At 35.0% G+C, this 26,668-nt stretch overlaps 1 protein-coding gene across 4 annotated transcripts; it reads left to right on the top strand.

Moving 5' to 3' along the window:
- The first annotated feature begins 23,655 nt into the window (after positions 1-23,655).
- On the top strand, positions 23,656-26,420 carry LOC145033434 (protein root UVB sensitive 5-like). 4 transcript variants are annotated; one of them, XM_078982049.1, is made up of 9 exons: positions 23,656-24,300; positions 24,397-24,546; positions 24,719-24,852; positions 24,931-25,035; positions 25,368-25,422; positions 25,533-25,579; positions 25,661-25,732; positions 25,855-25,985; positions 26,104-26,420. In XM_078982049.1, exons 2-9 carry the CDS (start codon positions 24,542-24,544, stop codon positions 26,104-26,106), a joined length of 552 nt encoding a protein of 183 aa, XP_078838175.1. In that variant the 5' UTR covers positions 23,656-24,300; positions 24,397-24,541; the 3' UTR covers positions 26,107-26,420. The 4 variants fall into 4 exon arrangements, with proteins under 4 accessions (XP_078838175.1, XP_078838176.1, XP_078838174.1 ...); XM_078982050.1 differs by having other exon boundaries at positions 24,516-24,546; XM_078982048.1 differs by having other exon boundaries at positions 23,656-24,546.
- Positions 26,421-26,668: the final 248 nt, after the last annotated feature.

The raw sequence follows: 26,668 nt of genomic DNA on the forward strand, positions 1-26,668 counted from the left end.
TACAAGAAAAATACATGGTTTTTTTTTTTTTTTTTTTTTTTTTTTTTTTTTTTTTTTTTTTAATTATAAATGTAACAAAAAAAATAAATAAATAAATAAATAAAGAAACATAGTAAATTGGAAGCATATATATTTAAATCAAGAGCTTAAAATCACAAATCCGAAAAAATGGTGATATTAAAAACTTTGAAATTAACATTTCAGACCTATACTCAGTATAGGTAGTTTTTTTAAAAATAATTCGTGAAAGTAAGGAAAAATAAACATTATATTTTTTTTGGTCGGTCAAGAATAACCTATTAATGACCGTGATTATTTTTGCATAACACAAAAACTTTATTATTTTTATTAAACCTCATTTATAAGGGTAAGTAGAATTGATATCTCAACAAATTTTGAGTCACATGTTAAAAAGAGCCTTAATTACTAAAATATATCAAAAAGCTTTTTTCCTTACACCTTTTTCATCGATTGAAGTTGCAATCGGTTATTGTGGTACTCATTATTTTTTTAGTTTTCATTTGAACTATATGTGTGACCATCATGATGGGAGCCAACAGTTGAAGTGTCGTCGTTCCATTAATGAGGTCCAAACTAGCATATCAAGAATATTGATAGTCCTCTGATTGATATATCACCCATATAATAGGCCTTAAGGTAGATTCGACGTGAGCCATACTGATGCATCATGGTATGGTTTACCATTTGTGTTTTGTGTGTGAATTTTGTACGTATTTTCAAACATATTTTGATGTATGAAAGCGATTTTTAGCTCTTGAGTACTTTTTTACTGTTACAAAGATGATATCATATTAGGCTATGTTTTCCGACTTTTAATACAAACATAATGCATAGTATATTGAACATGGTATGTAGTAAATTAAGTAGGAAAAGAATAAAGTAATTCAAAATAAACATACAACCTATAAATATAAATAAAAATAAAATAGTACTTGAGACACTTTAATAATAATGCCTATTTATATATTTGTAACAACTTGCGTGACTTAGAATCGAATGGATTCAGATTAGGGAAAGAACAAAACACTAAAATTACGATAAAATAATGTTGTGAGACACTTTATAGCGTACATAAGTAACAGCTTATGTGGCTCAAATAATCTCCAAGCTCATATTGTATACTCTCTTTTAAGAGTTTTGGCATCATCTCTACCAAGCTAATTAAGAAGTGATCCACCATGAGGTTTCTAAGTCTCTGTGTGCTTATTTTACTTGTAATTACGTACGATGTATATATGATACAAGCATCAAGAGAGCTAAAGGTCCTTCCACCACCAATGCCTAAGCTTCCATCTATACACGGGTTTAAGTTCAATCATTACAAAATGTATGAGAAGAAAGCTTTCAGGCCAACATGCCCAGGACCAAGCCCTGGGGTTGGACATGGAGAACCCCCGGGGTCATGCTAGCTTCATTCACGTATGCATTCCCGATGTTTTACAGGATCCTTTTTTTTTTTTTTTTTTTTTTTTTTTTTTTTTTTTTTTTTTAAGAATGCTATTTGGTAGAGTGAAGAAAACGAAGGTATTTTCTATGTAGTATTTTCGTATATCGTTGATGATTGAGTTTGAGGTTTGATCATTTCTGTGTAATAAAGGAGCATTTATTGGAAGAGTTTCCCATAATAATATTAACGGTTTTTTTTTTTTTTTTTTTTAACATTTATATTTCTGATAATTGCAAATGATTAATTAATGTTTTCGTTATAAGACAACCATATAATTTCTTTAAATAGGGACGAGCATGACGGACCAAATACCAAACCCGCACCTAAATCGATACCAAACCAATCTCGAACCGATTCCATCTATTCGGTGCAGTACTCGGTTCCACCTTTAGTATATACTACTACTAAGTTTGGTTTCGGGTTTTCTTTCTGGAAGTATCGATCCCAAACCAGAATCTTAATATGTATCACAAGATCTCTTGATCACCTAATCAACTCCATTCCTAACTTATAGGATTACTCAAGATATTCAAACAAAAGCGGTTTCCATCATTTTCATCAGATAATTGGTACCCGATAAAACACTAAAAGCCTTCAAAAAAATCGGCCTCCAAATGACGATTAAGTTGCTACATTGATGTTTTGTTACTATCTTACATTTATTTTCAATTCGAATGCTTTTTGATTTTAGTAAACATTTGCTATTTTGGTTTTCGAATGGTTTACTGATAGATTTGGAATGGTTTACATAATTAGTGTTTGTTATTTAGTATTTTTATTTTATGTTATTAATTATTTGGTCCTAGTACTGAATTTCTCGATCCCAAAACCAAACCAGTGTCGAACTTGTACCGTTGTACGTACGGTTTGTTATTCGGTCCAAGCTTTAATCTCACAAAAATTTCAGCACTGGAACTGCCCGAAGGCAAGAAACCCCAACCCTGGTGAAGTGGCCAGAGTTCTGGCGATAGGTCATGATGAAGCAATTGCAGATCCAACTGTGGTCACCAGTACGTTTCCCCTCAACAATACATACACATGCATTCTTTTCGATAGTGGTGTGGAGAAAAGCTTCGTGAGCCATCAATTTAAACGCTTGCTTAAACAAAAACCATAAACACTAAAAGACACATTCACCGTAGAAATGGTTGACGCAAAAACAGAAAACACTAACGACATTTACATTGGGTGTACCCTCACCCTAAACAATCACTCTTTCCAAATAGACCTTATGCCGGTCACCATAAATAGTTTTGATGTCATCATCGGCATGGATTGGTTGTGCCCTCACCATGCTGAAATCCTATATCACGAAAAGACTGTTCACCTTAATCTACCAAATGGCGAAACCCTCGTCGTCTATAGTGACAAACCTAGCTCAAACTTTCAGATCATTTCGTATGTCAAGGCTCAAAAGTATCTCTGCAAGGAGTATCACGCCTTCCTAGCTTACGTCGTAGACAAGAAACAAGAAGCGAAAAACATAAAAGACATTCCGGAGGTCTGTAACTTCCCCGACGTATTCCCAGAAGACCTTCCTGGAGTACCCCCCTGCTAGACAAGTCGAATTCCGAATCGACCTAATTCCTGGAGCTACCCCCGTAGCTAAATCGCCATACCGTCTACCCCAGCTGAAATGCAGGAATTGTCTAGTTAATTGAATGAACTACTAAGCAAATGTTTCATAAGGCCAAGCTTCTCACCTTGGGGAGCAACAGTCTTGTTCGTCAAAAAGAAGGATGGATCATTCTGTATGTGCATTGACTACCGTGAATTGAAAAAACTCACCATTAAAAGCCGCTAATCGATGATCTCTTTGACCAGCTACAAGGAGCAAGTTTCTTCTCAAAGATTGACCTTAGATGAAGGTACCATCTGTTGGATAAGGTGTCTAAGTCCATAACTTATTTGGTATATACTTGACCCGACCCGACATGGTCCATTTGGGTTGCATTTCATCCAAACTATTTATGGATAATTTTATGAGAGTTATACACATATGATTATTAATATATTATAAGTTATAATATATTAATATGAAGTCATGTTATTTAATTAGTCTTAGTCTTAAATTAATTATGAATTAATTTAGAGATTAAAAGGAAGACTAATTAGATTGTGGGCTATTTGTTTTATATGGTGTGGGCTAACACTCATTTGTTAATGGGCTAGGCTTGTATGGAAGTCCATGGATGATCCATGGAGCTTTTAACCCATGGATCCTTGGAAAAGGAAAGGTCATGGGTTATTAGGGTTTCACCCTAATCATGTACACTATATAAGCATGCTTATGTTGCATGAAATAGCCACTAGTGTCACTAGTGTGTGTGTGTGTGTGTGTGTGTGTTTGTGTGTGACCGATTTTATAGTGTGTATACACTCTCTCAAAGTTTTCCAAGAGTTTATGGTGATTTGTGATTCCATTTGAGGCATTCACACTATTGGTGCTTGGCCCTCAAACTCCTTAGGAATCAAACTCATCATCAAAAGGTATGTAATCTCATCTAATTCTTTTACGTTTAAAAGTACCCCATGCCATGTTAGATAGGTTATGAACCTTGGAAAAATTATTATTTTGCATGTATTTAGACAAACATAGATCCAAGATTTATTAGGGTTGCATGCACACTTAGGAAGTGTTAGATTGCTCAAAACCCAACACCATCAACTACGAGTTCAAGAGGAGGATATTCCTAATACAACATTCACAATGCGTTGTGGTCACTACAAATTTGTAGTGATGCATTTCAGCCTAACAAATGCACCCGTGGCATTTATGGACCTGATGAATCGGGTGTGTCGATCTTACTTAGACCAATTCGTGATTGTTTTCATTGACGATATACTAGTCTACTCCCGAAGTAAGGAAGAACACAACCAACATTTACGTCAAGTCCTGGAGACACTTAGGGCGGAGAAATTGTACGCAAAATTCTCAAGATGTGAGTTCTGGATTCGAGAAGTGAATTTCCTTGGACATATAGTTAGCATGGAAGGAATTCATGTTGACCCTTCAAAGATCAAGGTAATCGAAAGCTGGACAGCACCAAGAACACCCACAAAAATCCGACAATTTTTAAGACTCGCCGGTTACTATTAAAGATTCATCCATAACTTCTCCAAAATCGCAAAACCACTCACCACCTTAACCCCAAAAGGAGTGACTTTTGTCTGGGAGGATAAACAAGAGGCTACATGCGAAACGCTGAAACAGGCCCTGTGTAGTGCTCCGATCTTGTCCTTACTAGATGGAACAGAGGACCTTGTGGTTTATTGCGAAGCATCAAACCAAGGACTAGGATGTGTCTTAATGCAACGAGGAAAGGTCACTGCCTACGCCTCAAGACAGCTGAAGACGCACAAGATAAACTATACAATGCATGATCTTGGACTAGGAGCGGTAGTTTTCGCCCTAAAAATCTGGAGATATTACCTCTACGGTACCAAGTGCACTATCTTCACCGACCACAAAAGCCTTCAACATATCCTCAATAAAAAAGAACTCAACATGACACAAAGATGATGGATATAATTACTAAACGATTACAAATGCGAGATTCGTTATGACCCAGGAAAAGCCAACGCAATTACAGACGCTTTGAGTAGAAAGGAATACTCGGACCGCCGAGTAAAGGCATTAACTATGACCATCCATTCACACCTATCCGCACAAATAAAGGAGGCACATGAAGAAGCCCTAAAACCAGAGAACGTGGCAAGCGAAGTGTTAAGAGGAATGGACAAAAATCTTGAAGTCAGGGATGACAGAGTTTGCTGTCTCATGAACCGGATCTGGACAACAAAATTTGGTGGGTTCCGGGTCGTTGTCATGAATGAAGCTCATAAAATCATTACTCCGTGCATCCCGGTTCAAAAAAAATGTACTTAGACCTCAAGAAGTTGTATTGGTGGCTGAACATGAAATCTGAAAATAGCTACCTTTGTGGGCAAGTGCCTGAGTTGCGCCAAGGTTAATGTGGAGTATCAAAATCCCTCGAGACTACTTCAACAGCCAGAGATACCCGAGTGGAAGTGGGAGCGGATTACGATGGATTTCATTACCAAGTTACCTAAGACAACGAGTGGACTTGACACCATTTGGGTAATCGTCGACAGATTAACCAAATCCGCACACTTCCTACCAATAAAGGAGTCAGACAAATTGGAGAAACTAACAAGAGTCTACATTAAAGAAGTCGTGCGACTTCATGGAGTACCGATATCCATTATCTCTGATAGAGATAGTCAGTTCACATCACGATTCTGGCAGTCACTATAGAAAGCTATGGGAACTAGGCTGGACAGGAGTACAACCTACCACCCACAGACCGACGGGCAGAGTGAAAGGACCATTCAAATGTTAGAGGGAATGCTAAGAGCTTGTGTGATGGACTTTGGTAAAGTGTGGGATGCTCATTTACCCCTTATCAAATTCTCATACAATAATAGTTATCACACTAGCATCAAAGTTGCTCCATTCTAAGCCCTCTATGGCTGTAAGTGCAGAACACCCCTGTGCTGGGCTGAGGTGGGTGATACGCTACTAGCAAGAGGGTAAGTTCCTAACAACACACTCACTGGCCCGGAGATCATAAAGGAAACAACAGATAATATCGTCCAAATTCGTGAACGGATGAAGGCTTCACAAGACTGAAAAAAGAGTTACGCGAATAAGAGACGGAAGCCTTTGGAGTTCCAAGTTGGGGATCGAGTACTATTGAAAGTATCACCAATGAAGGGATTAATACATTTTGGAAAACGTGGGTAATTAAATCCAAGGTATACTGGACCATTTGAAATCCTCGCCAGGATTCGCCCGGCGGCATACAAGCTACAATTACCACAAGAACTCAACAATGTTCATCCTACCTTTCATGTGTCGAACTTAAAGAAATGTTTGTCTGATGAGACCCTTTTCATTCCGTTGGAAGAAAATGAGATCAATGAGAACCTCCACTTTATAGAGGAACCTGTTGAAATCATGTATCGAGAGGTCAAATTGATGAAACAAATCCGCATTCCTATCCTGAAGGTACGCTGAACACCAAGTGAGGACCCGAATTTACATGGGAGCGTGAGGACCAAATGAAACAAAAATATCCACATCTATTACCCAACCCTTGAAGTCCCTCTCAAAATGCAAATTTCGGGACGAAATTCCTTCGAACGGGGGATAATGTGACAAACCTCAAATTCAAGTCAAAGTCAAAGTCAAGTCAACAAGTCAAAACGGTCATACTTATCTAGTACTTGTATGATTAAAAGTTATTCTGTGAAAATGTGCATTTGTATGTCAAAAATTCAAGTGTCTCAAATATTTTATGTGTTTATCAATGTTAAACCCTAAGAAGGGAGTTAACCGCATCAAAACACGACTATGGACCCTTTTGGGGACTTAAAATAATCATAAACGAAGTATAACGGGGTTCACGGGCCTTGCATTGCGAAACTATAAACTAATATTGGCTAAAATAAAATCTCTCCCTCTATTCTCTCCCAAATCTCTCTCAAAATCTCTCTCAACTTTTTATAGTCATCTGGGTCATCCCGACCCTTAACTTGGCCAAAAATCGCGCAAAACAGGAAGTTAAATTGAAAAGTAGCCATATAGGGCCGAAGCTCCCATTAGAACCGAAACCTAAGAACCGAACTGCTAAGGGTCGAAACCGAAACTACAGATAGGATCGAAACCGAAACCTGAAGGACTGAACCCATGCGAACCGAAATGAACCGAGCTTCGCCTTCGCTTCCCTTCTTCCTTCTCCTTTGCTTCATTTCGCCCCCTCGCACCTTCGGTCCATTTAGCTACCTTTGCCTCCTTTTCCCCACTCTCGATTCTAAGCCTATTAAGACCGAACTTCGGTCCTGAGATCCGAAATTTTGTTAAATTCGCACCAATTCCCGGTTTTTGACCCTTTTCACATTTTAAGCCCGTTTTTCATGATTTTAATGTGGGATTTTCATGCAAATTCATATTTTGACATATAAGACCCTATATATTCATATCCCAAGGATTTATTAATTATAAAATCATTATTTCATTAATAGAAATATCTAAGGATATTTTACCCCACAAGTGGGTCAAGTGTGCCCACTTGCCTCCATGTGTCACTTCCCCATTAACCCAACCGTATCCACATCACAAAAACCAAGGCAAATATCCTTTCATCTTTGCAACTTGCTCCAACAACCTTCTATATAAGGAAATCCTTGGAAGATTTCTTGATTTCCATACTTTTACACTTTTCTTACTCTCTACTTCCAACTACTTTTTAGAAGTGTTCTTGAGCTATTACTTCAATTTTTGGTAAGTATTTCATCTAAAATCAAGTGTTATTCCATGTTTTCATAACATCCTTGAATCATCTACTCACATTTTAACACCGAAAATCGTTCTTAGGATCATCCAAACTTTCACATGTTCATCAAGTGTTCTTGACTTGATACTAGAAGTGGTATACAAAACAACTTTTATCCTGAACATAGAAATGATTGAGATACCAAGGTAATCTCAGATCAAATATAATATATTCTTAAGGATTCAAAGGATAACCACTCAAGCTCTGATACAAATTGAAAGTGCATGACTTAGTGCACAGACAACGTTTGAAAACTCAAACCTTGAATTAGCTTTAGATCAATGTTACTGCTAATATTTTAGTCTAGTCAAGTCTCATAAACCAGTCTTGCCTTGAAGTATGAAGATCAGCAAAGCATTCAACAAAATATTTGAGTAAATTAAAGTGAGTATGATCAAAGTAAAGATAACTTAAGAACAACAAGAATGATGGAGAAAGAGATGTGATTTGCAAGGGATTTAGTACTTGATGTGAAGATAATATTGTTACTTCAAGGTTACAATGCATTGAAATCATCTCCTTAAACATGAAAGGAGATAATAAATAAGATAAAATACAAGACTTACATAGAAAATGTAAATCTGATAAGTCAGAAAAGTTGACACATGCGATTTACTCAATTTTGTCCTATGAAGAGTTCAATCAATATAAATGATAGGGAGCATTTAATGCTTATATGGACTCTATTACATCAAAAACCAGGAATGTCTCTGCTGAGTCTTCATCTTGGAAGAAGCCTGGCTTCAAAAGCTCTTCACATCTCGAATTACTGTAACGCCCGTAGATTAGGGCTAGTCAATTTAAGGACAATAAGCGTCAAGAATGCCTTTTTTATGGAAGATTATTTTGAAGGAATAATCTTAACTAAGTTTTAGTATATGTTACAAGGATTCTGTACATATAAAGAATGCCGAAATCCGAGTTATAATGAAGAAGTTATGACCTGTTGAAGTTTCACGACGGAACCGGCACGACGCTGAATGACGTAAAAAGTGAATTTACGTTAGAGCGATATTTAGCCTTAGCAATCTAAACAAAAGTCTTAGATTTTGTTAAACCGTGAGCGTGCATAAAAAGAACGTCCAAATCTGACTTCGTATGAGGAAGTTATGATTTTTCTAAGTTTTGACTTAGCGGTATGCAACCCAAATACTCGATTCGAGATCAAGCAGTTTTTAGCCAAAACAATCTAAATGAGAATCGAAGATCTTGTTGATAGTAGTTCAATGGTAAAAAGACAGACGAAAATAGACATCAGATGAAGAAGTTATGAATTTACAACAGAGTTTTCTTGTCCCGGCCTACTAAAGATAAAAAATACAAATAATTTCAAAATTAGCTAACGGAGTCTAAACAAAAGTTTTAGAGCGTAGTCTCACCTACACGTGGATATAAAGAACGTTGAAAATGAAGTTCTTATGAGGAAGATATGAATTTTTGAAATTTATTAAATAATTAAAATATTAAATTTAATTATAAATTTCGATATTATCCAAGGGGGGGAGGGGGGGGGGGGGGGGAGTCAGCGACCTTATCTAGGTTACGCCCAGCGTAACTAAGGATTACGCCCAACATAATTCGGGGTTTTAGCCCCTATAAATAGATGTCGAGTGCAGCCGAGTTTTGGTGCTCCATTTTCCCTTCTCTCGCGTTTTTACCTCGTTTTACGTGTAAGAAATACCCCGAAGCCCCGGTATTATTCCCGAGACCCGAAGCAAGTCCTGAAGCCTCGAAGATCCCGAGAAGTGAAATTCCCGAGCCGAAGCTCTGCCCGCGAGAAGCCCGGTTTTTGTGAAGATCTCAGGGTTTCACCGAAGAATACTACTTCTACAAGCCGTAGCGCTGTCCGATCATCTTCTGATCAAGTGAGTGTGTGGTTACTTTCTTCTAACACATAGATATGAAGTATTTGCTATGAAATACATGTTACATATTTATATATTGTTGTTTACTTGAGATGGATGTTGAATGAATGTTTTATACATGTTTTTAAATAGTTTTAAACTGTATATGTAATTTATATCTACAAATATGTTGGGTAGAACATGGGTTGATGAAATAGTTGGTGTGTGATGAAATAATGTGATAAGAGATAAGTGAGGATATAATGGTGATGATAGATAGGTAATGAATTACGAGTCAAGGCGATGTTGTGGCTGCGTATTCATGCGATGATAGTCTAACCCTTATTATGATTTACAAGTCCAGGCGATGTTGTGGCTGCGTAATCATGCGATGATACCCTAACCCGTACTAGACACATATTGAGGGAGTGATCCCCGAATTAGTATTGTCTATGCGATGTAGGCTATGATTCTTAGGAAAAGTTCTTATGAACAAACATATAAGGAAATAAGATGTAAGGAGATGAGAGGTAAATATGATATAGGAGACGACCCTTAGGATAATATCTTTAGGGAAGATTAAACAAAGATAATGGGGATGAGTAATTGGGTTGATTATTTGATGATTAAATATAATAATTATATTATTGTGGGTTGAAAACCCTATATGCTCACCAGGCTCCTAAGCCTGACCCACTCAGTTTTCTTTGCATTACAGGTAATGGCATAAGAGTATAAATTGGTGGACTTGATGAGAGATTTTGGATTATAGATCAGTAGTTACAAATAACGGTTGTAAGGTCTGTATTGTACTGTTTATGCTTTTGGTCTGTATGGGAACATGACATCCCGAGGTTATATTATTTAACGAAAATACATTCTCTTTGAGGAACGTTTTGATAAATTTTATCATATTTTGTTTTGGCAACAAATTCCACAACTCTTTTAATCAAAGGATCACTCTTATTTTATAAAACAAAGCATAAACAAATCGGTCTTTTTCTGGCCGTGAAATTGGGGATGTCACAGTTGGTATCAGAGCATTAGTTTAAGCAAACTACGAATTTGTAGGATTTCTAGACTTAAACTTAGAATGCTAAGCGATGATTGTGAGATGAGTATCTACCATATTTTAAGACACGAGCACTAGTATATTTTAGGAAAGTTGCCTAAAATTCTTTTATGTGCTAAATGTTATATGTTGCCATATATGATATTATTTGTTCGGATCTATGGTCTGTTGCCGACCGGATCGAAAAACCTTATGTGTTTAGGATTCTAAGCGTGCGTCTACGATATTAGAACTAGCATGTAAACGTTTCAAAGTCATAAGGATGATTTGAATATCTACCGTGAATGAAGATCTAAAATCACCTTATTTGGTGTATAGATCAAAAATGGAAACAACCAGGAGTGGAGCTGGAAACGTGAACAAAAACAAGAATCAACCACCTGTGGTTGAGCGAGTGGCTGTTATAGCAGCAGCACCTGAACCAATCACAATGGCAGGAGTGCGAACCATGATTCAAACCATGATGGCTGAAAAAAAGGAGGAAATGAGAAAATTGTTGCTGAATAACAGGAGTGAACCCTCAATACCAGTTGAACAACTCGAGCTGAATGAGGGGCAGTCAGAAGGAGGGAACTATAGTGGGACCGTTGGTCAAGCCAACCCACCAATAGATAGACGAAACAATCAGGATGTAGGAAATGATGAACGTGGATGCAAGTACAAGGATTTCATGGCATTTAAACCAACGTGTCTTTCTGGGAGCCCGACACCAGTGCAAGTAATGGACTGGATCTCCAAGATGAAGACATTGTTTGAAAGTTGCGAGTGTAGAAACAGATAGAAGACCGCTCTTGCAATTCTTCTGTTAAAGTCTGGAGTACTGAGCTGGTGGAAGTTACTGGCTGGTTTGATGCCCAAGGAGGAAGCTAGCAAGATGCCTTAGGAAGAGTTCGTAGTGCAATTGAAAATGCAATACTGCTCTGAGCAGGATCTTCTAGAAATAAAAAAACCGATTTCCGGAATCTAAAGAAGGGAAGATTGAGCGTCACTGAATACGCTACAAGCTTTACGAAGAAGATGAAGCTTATTCCATACCTTATTCCAACTGAATATTCCAAGGTCAACAATTTTGCCAATGGACTACCAGCGGACTTTGGTCCGATAGTCAAGCAAGTGACCACTCTGAAAGCCGCCATCTGGGCTGCTAAAAATGTCGAGACCCAGATAAAGGAAAAGAATCTGGAGAAGGCTGAAGTGGGTGAGAAAAGAAAGTTTGAAGGATCTTCAAGATCCAACAAGGAGAGAAACTTTCTAAAGTCAAGAGTAGAAAGAGGAAGTGAAGCAAGATGGTGCGAGAAGTGAAAGAAGAAGCACTTCGGAAGATGCGATGGAGAAGTGACCTACTATAAGTGTGGTAGGACCGGTCCCTATTCTAGAGATTGTACGTTCGAAAATAGGAAGTGTTACGAATGTGGAGATGGTGGGCATATTTCGAAGAACTGCCCAAAGAAGGTTGAAGCTGCAAAGAAAAACGCACTGCCACAGCCAAGGGCATTCCACATGATCCTCGATGAAGCAAATCAAGGATGAGGATTTTATATCCAAGGATCAAGTTATGAAGTAGCAGTGAGAATAGTAACTTATGATGTAGCGTATTAGAGGCATAGTATAGGGTGAACTTGAACTTTTGTGTAATCGTTTCAAGATATAATATAAACCCTGGTTTTGTTATATAATGGTTAAATGATAGTGTGATTTTTGTATGGTGACTCGGTTAACTGCGAGATAATACTTGGGATGAGTATGAGTAGGTGTGAATAGTAGTAGAGATCTATACTACTGGAAGCACAGGACTCACGCTTGGATCAGGGAAAGTCACAATGTTACCAATAAGCTTGTAATTGAGTTCGTTTTTATTCAAGTATGTCGTTACCATTGTTTCGGTAATGACTAAAAAAAGATGACTGGTATTCTGACCCTAGTGGTCATATCAAATTGAGTCAGACTACGATGAGTTTGTCACGTAGTTCAGAGAACCAAGTTCGAGGTAGCATCTAACTCAAGTCAGCAGATTGAAATCAATGTGATCGATGACATCGCGCTCGTTGTTAAGGAAGCTTGTAGCTAGAAATGCTACATGGAAAAATATGATTATATCACATTAGAATATGAAGGAAGGTATATTCTATTCTAGAATTTGACTCTAAGAGACTTGAGTCTAAGCGTTGCATCATATGATGAGAGGTCATTAGAACATAATGTAATCATCCTAAGGGGAGATAATTGTAATCATCCTAAGCATTGCATCATACAATGAAAGGTCATTAGAACATGACGTAACCATTCTAGAATCTGACTCTAAGAGACTTGAGTCCTAAGATGAAGAAGGAGTCCATAATAAGGATTTATTTTGTAACTTGAAGGTTACGATTGAAATTCTAACATAGTATGAAAAGAGGATGAAATATTGAGCATCACAGTTATTAATTAGGATGGAAAGTTAACGTATGCAATCATTGTTCAAGCCCTGTTTCTTTATGAATCCAGGACGTAATCATCATAAGGGGGAGATAATTGTAACGCTCGTAGATTAGGGCTAGTCAATTTAAGGACAATAAGCGTCAAAAGTGACTTTTTGATGGAAGATCATTTTGAAGGAATAATCTTAACTAAGTTGTAGTATATGTTACAAGGATTCTGTACATATAAAGAACGCCGAAATCCGAGTTATAACGAAAAAGTTATGACATGTCGAAGTTTCACGACGGAACCGGCACGACATTGAATGACGTAAAAAGTAAATTTACGTTAGAGCGATATTTAGCCTTATCAATCTAAACAAAAGTCTTAGAGTTCGTTAAACCGTGAGCGTGCATAAAAAGAACGTCCAAATCTGACTTCGTATGAGGAAGTTATGATTTTTCTAAGTTTCGACTTAGCGGTATGCAGTTGAATACTTGATTTGAGATCGAGCAGTTTTTAGCCGAAACAATCTAAACGGGAATCGAAGATCTTGTTGATAGTAGTTCAATGGTAAAAAGACAGATGAAAACGGACGTTAGATGAAGAAGTTATAAATTTATAACAGAGTTTTCTTGTTCCGGCCTACTAAAAATAAATAATAAAAATAAATTCAAAATTAGCTAACGGAGTCCAAACGAAAGTTGTAGAGCGTAGTCTCACCTACGCGTGAATATAAAAAAAACGTTGAAAACAGAGTTCGTATGAGGAAGATATGAATTTTTGAAATTTATTAAATAATTAAAATATTAAATTTAATTATAAATTTCGATATTATCCAAAGGGTGGGGGGGGGGGGGGGGGGGTGTCAACGACCTTATCCAGGTTACGCCCAGTGTAACTAAGGATTACGCCCAACATAATTTGGGGTTTCAGCCCCTATAAATAGATGTCGAGTGCAGTCGAGTTTTAGTGATCCATTCTTCCTTTTCTCTCGCGTTTTTACCTCATTTTGCGTGCAAGAAATACCCCGAAGCCCGGATATCATTCCTGAGACCCGAAGCAAGTTTTGAAGCCCCAAAGATCTCGAGAAGTGAAATTCGCGAGCCAAAGCTCTGCCCACGAGAAGCCCTAATATGAATGGTAGTGTTAGACCCCCAAACCAGAACGGTGGAAACGTTTGGGGGCAGATGGAGTGACTTCATGGACAATATCATAAAATTTGAATATAAATGAAACATAGCAACCCAAACATTCATACATTGAGATTTCAAGTTTACATTGTTTACAAAACTTTGTTTGCATCAAAAGTTAAATACAAATAACTGAAAAGTACAAAAGATGAAACGACGACGCCGACCCTCAAGAAGGGTTGAAAACCTGTCTACTGGTTTCCTGAGAATACAAGTGATTTTGAAAAGTGTCAAGAATTAAGTTGGTGAGCTCATGAGCATTTTGGAATGAGAAAGATTTGTAGCTGTTTCGTGAAAAATGATTTTTGTAAACCCCTAGAAAATCCGATATTTTCTTTAAAACGAGTTGTAGGTCTTATCCTCAAAAACCTAAATGTATGTATATTCCTTTGTATCTTTTCCTTTTAATGTGAGAGTGTATGTACCCAGAAAATCCAATATTTTCTTAAATATGAATTGTAGTCTTAAACCCTAAAACCAAAAATGTAAGTGGTGTTGTGCTGAAAATAGTACGTAGTTTTATCTTTTTATAAAACTATTTAAGTGTAAGTTACCCCGTAAACCAAGTAGTGTCACTGATCCCTATGTGAGTTATTATAACCATGCTAATACAACGGGTGGTCTGTACAACGTTCTTCAGGAGTCAGAGCAGGAAAACATTTGTCACCCTAGACTTGCTGGTCTATCTGTAGTGAACAACTGAAGTGCGGGATTGTCAATCCCATATAGATCTATACACAACAGTCTCGCTCTCCCTCAAGGAGACTCTGGTTATACTACAAGACTTAAGGTGTACGCTTGGTAGGTATGATGCAGGAGCATCTCACAAGAGCATCAACAAATTTACGGAAACTATGACTCATTTTTCTTGTAAAATGAAATAATTATACTTTTGAATAATTATATGGTTCTTCTGAAATGAAAGTGTGGTTTGTGACTTCAAAACTATACCAATTAAAGTTTATCTTTTGTGGCTGAGACTATTTATATACTCTATTATATAAATATAAAGTTGTTATCTTATCTAGTGTCAAAATATGAAATCAAACACAATATTTTTTTGATTGGAACCCACCAAATTAGTACACGACTATAATGTAACCATTATTACTTGAAAGGCTATATTTTAGTATAAGTTTTCAAAACCTTGTAGTTTTTCCAAATCGTAATTTTCCTTATGATGTTTGTAGAATATAATGAGTTATGTTTTTGTTAGTTTTGCAAATGAAAACTAATATGTCACAAATATTGCATAAAAGTAGTGATAGACATACCTTATGCAAATAATATCTTATAATTAACGTAAAGATGAAAACATGTAAGTATTTGCGTGATAAACAAAGTTTTACTTTTATTGCACCCCCCTCCTCTAAAAAAACTTGAAAATGCTTGAAAATATGGGGGGTATGAACTCACCTTGAGTGGATTTGTGGGCTATTAGAGGTGATGAAGTTAAGATTTCAAGCCTAAACCCTTGAATGGAGTTGATGAACTTCCTTGAGAATAGTGTTATTCTAACGGTTTTAACACATTTTACTGTGTGTAAATAGAGTGAAAGTAAAAATGTGTAGAATCACTAGGAAATCTCGAAAATACTTACCAAAATCTAAGGATAAAGCTTGGAGAATGTTGAACTTGGAAGGTTGTTGTTTGGTCGGAAATTGGAAATTAACATGAAGTAAGAAGAGAGGAATAGTGGGGTTTTGGAGTTAATTTCATCCAAATATAAGGAGTAGAAAAGTTGATGTGATATTTACTTGGAAATATGTTGGTTAATTTCATGGATATAGGTTATGTATTGTTTTGCATGGGATACTGATGAGATATCACATCTTAAAGTCAAACCTTATCCTTTGTATCCCACTGAAATCATTCTAGGATGGACTACCTTAGAGTTTTCGGCCATACATGATCGCAATCTCCTCATTCCCTTTGAGATGTTGGTCCTAACTTCCCTCACTAATGTGATTTCGATCTTAGTCATCCTTAGAGTTTTCGGCCTTAATGAACTTACTTTTTGGAGTTATCGACCTTAGTGCTTTCTAGACTTTGGGATTTCGGTTTAGGGGTGTTCTAGGGTGGGTGGGGTACTAGGCCAAATACTATAAAACAATGTTTTAAATTAATGATTCCTATTCCAACTATTTGACTGGTCTTGCCTTGTTCTAACTTATTTACTTTCAAGAGGTTATTATAAATATGATTTCCAAAGTGTGTGTATGTATATATATATATATATATATATATATATATATATATATGTATGTATATATATATATATATATATATATATATATATATATATATATATATATATATACACACTTATGCCCTTTTGGCTTTCAAAGTTTTATTGTAACAAGGTTACGTTGTGAATTTATTTGCACATGGTTACAATTTAGACTTTGCTTGATCCAAATCTTTCGGGTTGTCACAGGTAGTCCATGGATAAAGTCATGAGTTGGAAACAAGGACAAGATTGCAAACTTGAAACAAGGAAAATGTTTGTGGGTTGTACTAGTGTCTAGACTTAAAGAGATAGTTGACTAGATGATCACTACCATAGTTATTGAGAACATATTTTAGCAATGAGTATGCATTAAAGCTTATAAGTAACCACAAATAGCTTACAACCAACATTGTCAAACAAATTGTAAGTAATCCCACCATTTTATTTAGGGCACTTCAAGAGAATATTATCTTGAAATATTAGTTGAACATGTCAAAAATGAAGGTAAATAGAAAAAATTATTTGGCTCAAAAGCATGTATTTAGGGATTGTGCCCAAAAATACAGATCTTCGGGGGACTATTCACTTGAGTTGATGGAACGCAACCCAAGTACTAATGAAAAAATTGGTTCTTTTAGTGACCCCATCTGGATTCAGAAACTATGACATTTAAGATAATTTATGTTTATTTAGGAGCACTAAACATAGGTTTTAAGGGTAATCAAATGGACTTTTTAGGGTTGGATGGGGCTTTCTTGAAGGGACCCTATCCAAGGTAAATTGTGACAGTTATTAGGGTAGATTCCAATAATGGGGTAAACCCTGTTTCATATGGAATTGTTGAAGACGAAGCCACATATTCATAAACATTGATTTTGGAACAACTTGGTGATGATCTGGATCTTTATGCTAATTCAAACTTTACTTTCATAATTTATATGCAAAACGTAATAGAATTTAGATATTTTACAATGGTTTTTACTTCATTTATTTATTAGTCAACTATCTTTTGGAATAACTAGAGCATCAATCTTCAAATTAGAATTCTTTTTCTTGAAGTTGATCATAGGTTCGATTTGAGACATTCATAGGAATATGAAACTACAATGGAGGGACAAGAAGGTAAGATTTTATGTGGAAGTGTGCAACTGCTACTAGTGTGAGTGTGACGCATTTTGAGAAAGATTTGGAAGAAATTAGAACTTTCAATGTTAAAGCTCATGATTAGCTATTATATATTCATCCATCTCACTAGGCAAGATCTCATTTGTCAAATACAAAATTACATCCTTCATTAACCTTTATTTTGTTATTATATGGTTGCACTTGGATTATATAATTTAATTTAATTGGAAGGGAAAACATTAACATCATGTTAAACAACCTGTGTAAGGTTCTAAATTCAAAATTGCAAGATGGTAGGGGTGAACAAATCATATATTGTTTGGAGTTTATTAGAGAGTATTTGACAATTTTTTTTGCAATGTTCAAAAAGAGATAGAAAGATGTCATGGTCCATTTACAGCTACTGCCACTATTTTACTTGAATAATAAGAAAGAAAGCACAAAAGAACAAGTCTATTTGGATTAAGGTTGGTAAAACTTAAGTGATTGGTCAATGTGGTGATCAATTTGTTGTTAATTTTGATGATAAACCATGTATTTGTAGGCATGGGAAAATTACAAGAATACTGTGTTCACATGCTATAAGCGCAATATGGGGAAAAAATTAGACATGGAGCAAATAATGTCTCTGAGTTGGAGGAGTGGATCCACCCATGTTATTTGCTAGTTACATGCACATAAGTCTTCAACCACTAATTTGAACACATTAATGGTAGATTATTGTGGCCAAAACCACCATGCCCTACATTTTGGTAGCACCTAAACATGTTCTTCATGTAAGTCAATATAATTATGATAGTTGTGCTTAATCATTGACATTAACTCATGTTATCTACATTTGCATGTAGGTGGGCCTAAGAAGAAACAAAAAGGGTATATGATGAACTTCCTAGCCCAGTGAATAAGCTGTCAAGGAAGTGGATGACTGTCATATGTGCAAAGTGCCACAAAAAGGTCATAGTTCATGTATGTTTGTGTTATGTCATTTGATGTAACTTTTCCACTTTGTTGTGTGGTTGTTTAATGCTTATGTTTTCTGTAACAAAAAATACTTAGTTTGGCCTGTTCTTTTGTATGGTCATAAATGTTGACTTGAATCATTATAAACTTAGGTTCACTATGAATCAATGTCAATTGTTGTTGTGATATACAATAGCACTTTTGGGTATATTATTTTCGTTTTAAACTTGATTGATTCAATTCATAAGGTATGTACAATAAGAAGCAATAATTGATCCACATTCAATGTCGGTGTTAATCAATGTCTACATTAATAGATTACATATTTTGAAATTACAAGCAAAGTCCAACTACACAAAACACATTAATCATAACACCAAGACTACCAACACAACACTTTCTTGCATTTAGACACCACATCAGACTCAAAATAAGATCACTAATACATTAAATCTACAAACACTTCCAACACTTTCATACGTTCATGTAACAAAAGATATTAACCCTACAGTCATCTCAATCCTTCTTCATGTAGCAAATAAAAAAACCTAACTGAAAAAAGGATGAACATATACATTCTTGCTTGCATTGTAGTTTCTTGAAGGGATTGGTGGAGTTTGCTCATAGACCTATGTAGCCTAGGTATCACTTCCACAGATCTAGTGCATTGGTTCAGCATACCACCTAACCCAACCATACCAATACCCATTTGGAACACATGACTAAAATCGCCTTCTACCATTGCAATTAAACCATGATGTCATAACGAAAAGACCACAATGTCTACAGGGGAAATCATAATTCTTCGAGTTCTTGAGCTTCGTCTACTTCACATGGGGCTTTCTTCATCTTGGTAGAGGTATATGAAAAAGTGGAGTTAAATAAATAAGCATAAGTTATAAACCCTAGGAGAAATAACGAAAATGTCCTCATGTTCAAGACACATGTGGCATGTTATCGACACTTATAAACAGACATCCACATTAAGGACCTTGTGAGTGTAAGGTTTCGTCCAAATGGACCATTCATGCAAAAAAATATTTCATAAGGACTATTTTATGGACAAAATGAAAACCATAAGAACCATTTGTGAAAGTTTGTCAAAATAATTAAGATAGAAGATATTTTATATATTAAATAACCTAAACACATATCTTCTAAAAAAATAAATAAACAATATTTTTAGAAGCTTAGAAATACATGACCTATTTATTAGTATTTAAACATTAGATGATATTGTAAGGTTTTTATTTTTTAAGGGTGGTTGTATTAAAATGAACTAGCAAGATGCTAGAGCAAATTACAAAATAAGTTTAGAATTTTATAACAAACCTATACTTAATCCAATTAAACACATTCAACTGGATATCATGTGGTAAATTCAGAAGAGAGCATAACTTCTTCAAACACCAACTTTGTTTCCAGATCCACGAGATGACAATGTAAATCAAAGCTAATTTAAGCTTCCTTAATTTCCATTTGTTCCTGTTTGTCTAGATCCTCAACTCCTTTAGTATCTTCTCTTTATATTTTTTATTTATTATTTTTTAGGGGGGTGGGGGTGGGGGGAGATAAATGCAGCTCCAAGAGAAAAAATAATCGCAAACTTGTTTTGTATAATATTATTGAAAAATACATGATCTACCACAGAATTGCTATAGCAACAGAGATTCATACTAAGAAATATTTTTCATGCAAAACACTTTAGTTTAATCAGTATCCAACTAATCCAATTGAATCCTCGACCATCAACACCTTTTGTATCAAAATGATGACTATTTTTCATCTATAAAAACTTGATCATATTTAAGATTACATTTATAAGAGTTTATGGAAAAAAAATAGTAACAACCTTATTACCTTACTCTTGAAAATGATTGGCTCTTTTGTGACCTCCAAATCTTCAAAATGAAAAGCAAACCATTCCGCTTGATGTCAAATCAGTTACCAACTTTCTTTTTCTTAAATAGTATTTAAGAATTTTAGTGTGCGGTTGAGTCCTTCTTTGGAGCGAGTCAAGAAATGTAGTCCATCCCAAATATGGAAGCTATTCCCATGATTCATAAGTACTTTTTTCCCATCATGTATTTTTATATTTTCTGGTTTAAAATATAATCCTCCTTTAGCTTTTTTCCATCTTAAAAATTATTATCATTATCATCAAATTCCATTAAAATCCTGGATCCTAAACTATAACACAATGGTCGCTAGTTGATGTAATGATGTGGATTACTTTTTTAAAACTACTCCTTAAAACTTAATACCGTGACGTCATAACTTAAAATCATAAATTTACTTAAGAAATATCCTTTGAATTCTCTGAATTAAATTTTGAGCGTTTTTCAAAACATATTTGGAGCTTCGGAAATAAAATATGAAAGTATTAACGATCGCGGAAAGTTATATAATATGGTTATTTTAGTACGTGTCATTAAGCATATGGGTTGGATTATCAGTAGGCTTATATGTACATACGTTTAGGATTTTTTTTTAATACAAATAAGTCATAATGGGACTATAAATGCGTACAAAGATCAGCATGTGGTACTCTATTAGGGAAGGAATATTTACTTCAAAACCATCATTATAAATATAAAATCAGTATAAGTATATAGTTGAGAACTTCGAATAATTAATTAAAACCATGTTCGCAAACTTTCAAATTGCATATAAATAAAATCGTATGAGAGACTAAGATTTCATATTTTCATTTCCAAGTGAGTGTTGCATATATACCTTGTTTTAAGAGCTTATAGGCTTCATCCACCATGACGTTGCTAAGTCTTTGGATGCTTGTTTTGATCGTATCTCATGATATATATTCATTAGAAGCGTCAAGAATGCGAAATATCCTTCCTCCAGCCATGCCGACGTATTCACCACCTATGCCCAAGCCACCATCTGTACAGGGGCTTAAGTTCAATCGTTACAAGAAGTATGAAACACGAGCTTATAGGCCAACATGTACAGGACCAAGCCCCGGAGTTGGCCACCAAAACCCTCCTGGATCATGCTAGCTAAACTCACCAGGACATGGAGGATGTTTCCAGGGTCATTGGATTATTTACTATAAAAAGCTTTGTGGCGTGATTCAGTTATAACTTCTTCTCAGAATCTTTTTTTACAGTTCACGTTAGATATAAGTAAGTGAGATCGAAGTGTTTAAATTCCATGTAATATTTTTTTGATATTGTCGAAGTTTGAGGGTTCATGTAATGAATTGAAGAAGCTTAGAAACAACTTTTTGGAAGATTTTTTTTTTTTTTTTTTTTTTTTTTTGTGCGAATTTGGACCAAATTAAGTGGGGTTGGAATCATGTTATGTAACATTTTTTCCTTAAATAGCTATGAGTGAAGCTTTGATAATTAGGTTGATGAAGTGTTACATGTTATTGCTAATTTATTTTTATCTCAAAACCCTATAACTAAAACTCTGAAAGTTGCGTGGTTGAATTCCACCTCCATTTTCAAAAACTAAGACATGTTAATTAACATGTTGAGAACAATGGAAAAGTAATTGATCAAAATATCAAAACACATTACAAAAAAAAAACTATTATATATCATACAACCTGTCAATATCGGTTGGAACAGAACTTTGCTGTTCATTCTCTTTCAATTGTATATATAATTAATATGATTAAAAATCTAGAGATAATAACAAAATTAATCATATATCTTCCTAAAATATAGGTATTTAAAAAATGTTTAAGATCTTTTTCCCTAAATGATCATCCACTCTCAAATGTGGCCATTTTCGATTTAATTTGGACATATGAAGTGAAGTCATCATCTCTTCGACCCCTGCCTCGGTTTGGTATCACCGGTTTTGAGTTAGAGTTATTTGGTTCGCGTTATGAGTTTTCGGGTAATTAATTTGGTTCCGGGTAACCGCACAAGGATAATAATATTCGGTTTGGGTTCGGTTATTTTTTTTCCTCTAATTCCTGTTAATTATCTAAAGAACCCGAATAAAACATTAGATTAATCTTTTTAAAATTTAATTTTTAAAGATTATTATTTTGAAGCCTAACTTTAATTTTATTTTGATTTGCTTCATCATTTTTAGACGTATTCACTACAAGAAAAATCCTAAATAGCTACGGAAAGTTACTATGCAAACAAAATCTGTTGCTATTTTACTACGGAATATGCTACGGAACGACTTGTCGTTGCTATTTTGCTACATAAATGGTTACGGATTTGCATTATGTAGCTAAATATTAAATAGCTACATAAAGTTGTTACGGAGTCTAAATTCATAGTTCTTTTACTACGAAATATGTTACAAAATGGTTTGTTGTAACTAATTTGCTACGAAAATGGCTACGGAATTGCATTCCGTAGCTAAATCTTGAATAATTGCTACGGAATTAAAATCCGTAGCTAGTTCTCTATGAAACTTGTTACAAAATCCATGTATGTAGCTAGTTGGCTACATAATTGGCTAGCTAAAAAATAAAAATCCGTAGCTAGTTAGCTATGAAATTAGGATCCGTAGCTATTTTACTAGGAAAATTTGCTACAAAATAAAATTTTGTAGCTAATCTATTATGGAATTTGTTACAAAATGATGAATTTGCAAAATAGCTACGAAATCAAAATCCATAGATATTTGGTTACGGAAAATTCCGTAGTCAAGTAGTTACGAAATATGTTTCCGTAGCAAAATATAGAAAATTATTTAAAAATATATATTAAAAATACAAAATTATTTTTGAAAACTCAACAACAAAAATAAAATATTATTTTTAATTGTTTTGAAAATTTAGTTATAACATAATTTCTACATTATAAAAAAAAAGAATTAAAAAGATTTATTTTGATTTTTAGTTAAAAAAGAATTATCAAAGGAATTGCCGCATAAAATTTGTTTCAATAATGTTTCAGCTTGTTTCAATAACGTTTCATTAGGGGCAAATTAGTAAATCCAGTAACCCCAATTTACTTCCTCCCAAATTAGAAGTATTTTTGCTACGTTCAAATCCATCGCCGGACAAAAATCTCATCTCTTCCTCTCTCTCAACCTGCTGCCACTGCTGCCGTTGCTTAGCCACGTCGTCATCGTTGCTCACAACATAAAAACCCTCTCTAACTCATTAAATACCTTTTCTTGCAAATTCGAATTGTTGCTATTTAGCATTTTTATAATTTGAGGTATCGCATTAGCTTCGCCCAGTACTTTACACCCAAACGCTAACCTTTCAGCTTCAATTAAAGTCAACAACACATCCCAAGACGCTTCACAAACATCGGAATCGGAATCCCCCAACAGCGACACCAGCGGCGCCACCACATTCGCTTCCACTAAACAAAAATTCACCTCCACTTCGCACATTCCTTGATGCACCGGACACCTGGATTCCAATTGCGGCGAGAAGCACCGAAATAGACCCGCCTTTGGAATCGACTGGGTCAACTCCATTGATTTTTTCGAAAGGTGCGTGAGGGAAATCGATGCCTTTCGTTTTGTATTGGATAACCACAGGGACCATAACTGTAATTTACTCATATTTTCAATCGCCGATCTCATTCCTCATTCCACAAACGGTTTATCTCGATCGTCTTCATCATCGTTTGACTTGCTTTGTTTGTTCACTGCTGCTCCGTTAACCGGTCGATTTTTCTCGATCGTCTTCATCCCTACCAGGTAACATTCTTCTCTCTTCATTCCTCATTTGTTTATGTTTCTCGATTTTTCTCTTTAGCACGTTAAATCCGCAAAGAATTGGATGAAGCTGCACAGGGATTCAGAGGTCTTACGATTATTTCCCCTCTCCAATCCCTCTGTGACAATTCGTCGAACACCTTCCGACTGTTCGTGAACATTATTAACTTCATCATCAATTTGATCATCCCCTGTAGGAGGCAATTCCGGTCCGATAATCTGCATGAGGTGGGAAGCATCTTCTTTGAGTTTCTTTCTTTGAAGTCTCTTCCTCTGAGCTCTTATGAGCTTTTGAGACCCTAATTCAACATCGTCCTAGCTTGACGCTGAGAAAAGGGTAAAACAATCACTCTACATTGTAGATTCCAACCTAATATGTTGTTCAAATTCCTTTTGTCAGGTATATACTGGATAACAAGTTTCACCTAACAACATTTCTTGAAGATGACACCAAATCTAATGGATATTCTTCAAAAGAATTGCCATGGCTTCTTGATATAGTTAAAGATTTTGTTCTTCCTGTTGGCTTCCCTGGTTTGTTCCTTTTTCATTTTCACCTCATATGGTATCTCTAATATTTTTCTTCTCTAATTGTTTTTTTTTCAAAATCAGGATTTGTTTCATATGATTACTTGGAATACATGTTGTTACAGTTTCCAACCAATGTCACTGGATGGATTTGTCACACATTGATCACTTCAAGTCTTATAAAGGCATGTCAATCTAACTCAAGCCAGTACTTCTGATTGGGTATCAATCTAAGTTGCTACCTTTTTTCTAATTCTTATTTCTTTCTTTCTTTTTCTTAGCAAACAAACATTTTTATTCCCTAATCTAATTTCCTCTACTTCTTATTCCCTTTGATTTCATTTCAGTCATCTCTTTTTATTCTTTTGTAATTATCATGATCTTTTTGTTTTATGTCATTGTCTAGTACTTAAGGCTGAATCATAGATTTTGTAAAGGATAGAATATAGAATTATAGATTATAATGTTCTTTGATTATCGTTTTTTTTATAAAATTCTGTGAATTTATATAATACAGGCAGTTGGTTTAGACTATTCTTCTGGAACCACAGCTGCAGCTTCTGCTGCTGCCATCAGGTAATTTTCTATATAACTTAATACTACTATAATAGTATAATTGCAAGAATTTCTTTTTAGGGTTAAAGATATGATTATATAACTTTAACATATTTACTAAAAACATGTAGATGGATGTCAAAAGATGGAATTGGTGCCATTGGACGTTTTTTCATTGGTAGGTTTTCTTCAAAATCTCATAAATGGATACAAAAACACCAAATTTGTGCATTAACCATGATGGATTTGCCTTTCACAGGTGAAAGATTTGGAAATCTTTTGATGATGATCCAAAACAATGGCGCATGTACTTCATTGGAAGTGCTGGAAGGTGACTAATGGATTTTTTCTGTTATCCACTTAATACCAAGTTTTTTTTTTTTTTTTTTTTTTTTTTTTTTTTTTTTTAAATTTAATTAATTTTTTTCCCCTGTGTTTTAATGTGATATGTAGCATCTTTGATCTCACTACACCTCTCTATCCTGCATATGTGTTTTAATGTGATATGCAGCATCTTTGATCTCACTACGCCTCTCAATCCTGCATATTTCCTCCCAATAGCATCTTTAGGGAATCTTGCAAAGGTATGCAAATTTACAAGATTGATCGAATAACAAAAGCATTAAAAGTTAAAAAATAATATTCATTTTCTTTGTTGTGTGCTTTAAAAATTTTAGATATTCATTTGATTGATATTTTTAGTAAAGGATCTTCTGAAATGCATCGCGAACAATACGAGGATAATAATGCCGAGACAAAAGTCGAGATTGAGAATTTGAAGAAGTTAGTTGACACACAACGCGAACAATATGAGGATATTCAACAAAAATATGAGGATGTTCAGCAAAAATATGAGGATGCTCAGAGTTTCAGCAGAAAAATGTGGATGTTCAAGCAAAGTTTGAACAACAACTTGCACAAGCAATGAATGTCATTTACACATTGAGTGAACAAGTCAAAACTTTTATTAAACAATGATAGAATATTATGTATCCGATAATGTTTTACGTTAAATTTGTAGTGACTTTTGATTTTGAAATATGTATCTTTTGATGTATTGGATATTTCTTTTAGTTTCTATAGAAATACTTTGTTATTTTTGGTTTTATATTAATTGTATTTTTGTAAATTGATATAATAAGTCAAATTGAATAACCGAATTTTATAGAAAAAATGGTATTGAACGATTGTTATGGAACTGACTACAAAAAAGTTGTTACGGAATTTGCTACGGAATGAATGGTACGGAATTTGTTTCGGAAAGAAT

This window comes from Lactuca saligna, chromosome 3 (assembly GCF_052625555.1).
Source record: "Lactuca saligna cultivar CGN05327 chromosome 3, ASM5262555v1, whole genome shotgun sequence".
NCBI lineage: Eukaryota > Viridiplantae > Streptophyta > Magnoliopsida > Asterales > Asteraceae > Lactuca > Lactuca saligna.

Bases quoted from the DNA above. Each gene is read 5' to 3' on its own strand.
- LOC145033434 (XM_078982048.1), top strand. The intron at 24,853-24,930 runs GTTTGTTCCTTT...TTTCAAAATCAG, and splicing joins TCTTCCTGTTGGCTTCCCTG to GATTTGTTTCATATGATTAC. The intron at 25,423-25,532 runs GTAATTTTCTAT...AAAAACATGTAG, and splicing joins GCTTCTGCTGCTGCCATCAG to ATGGATGTCAAAAGATGGAA.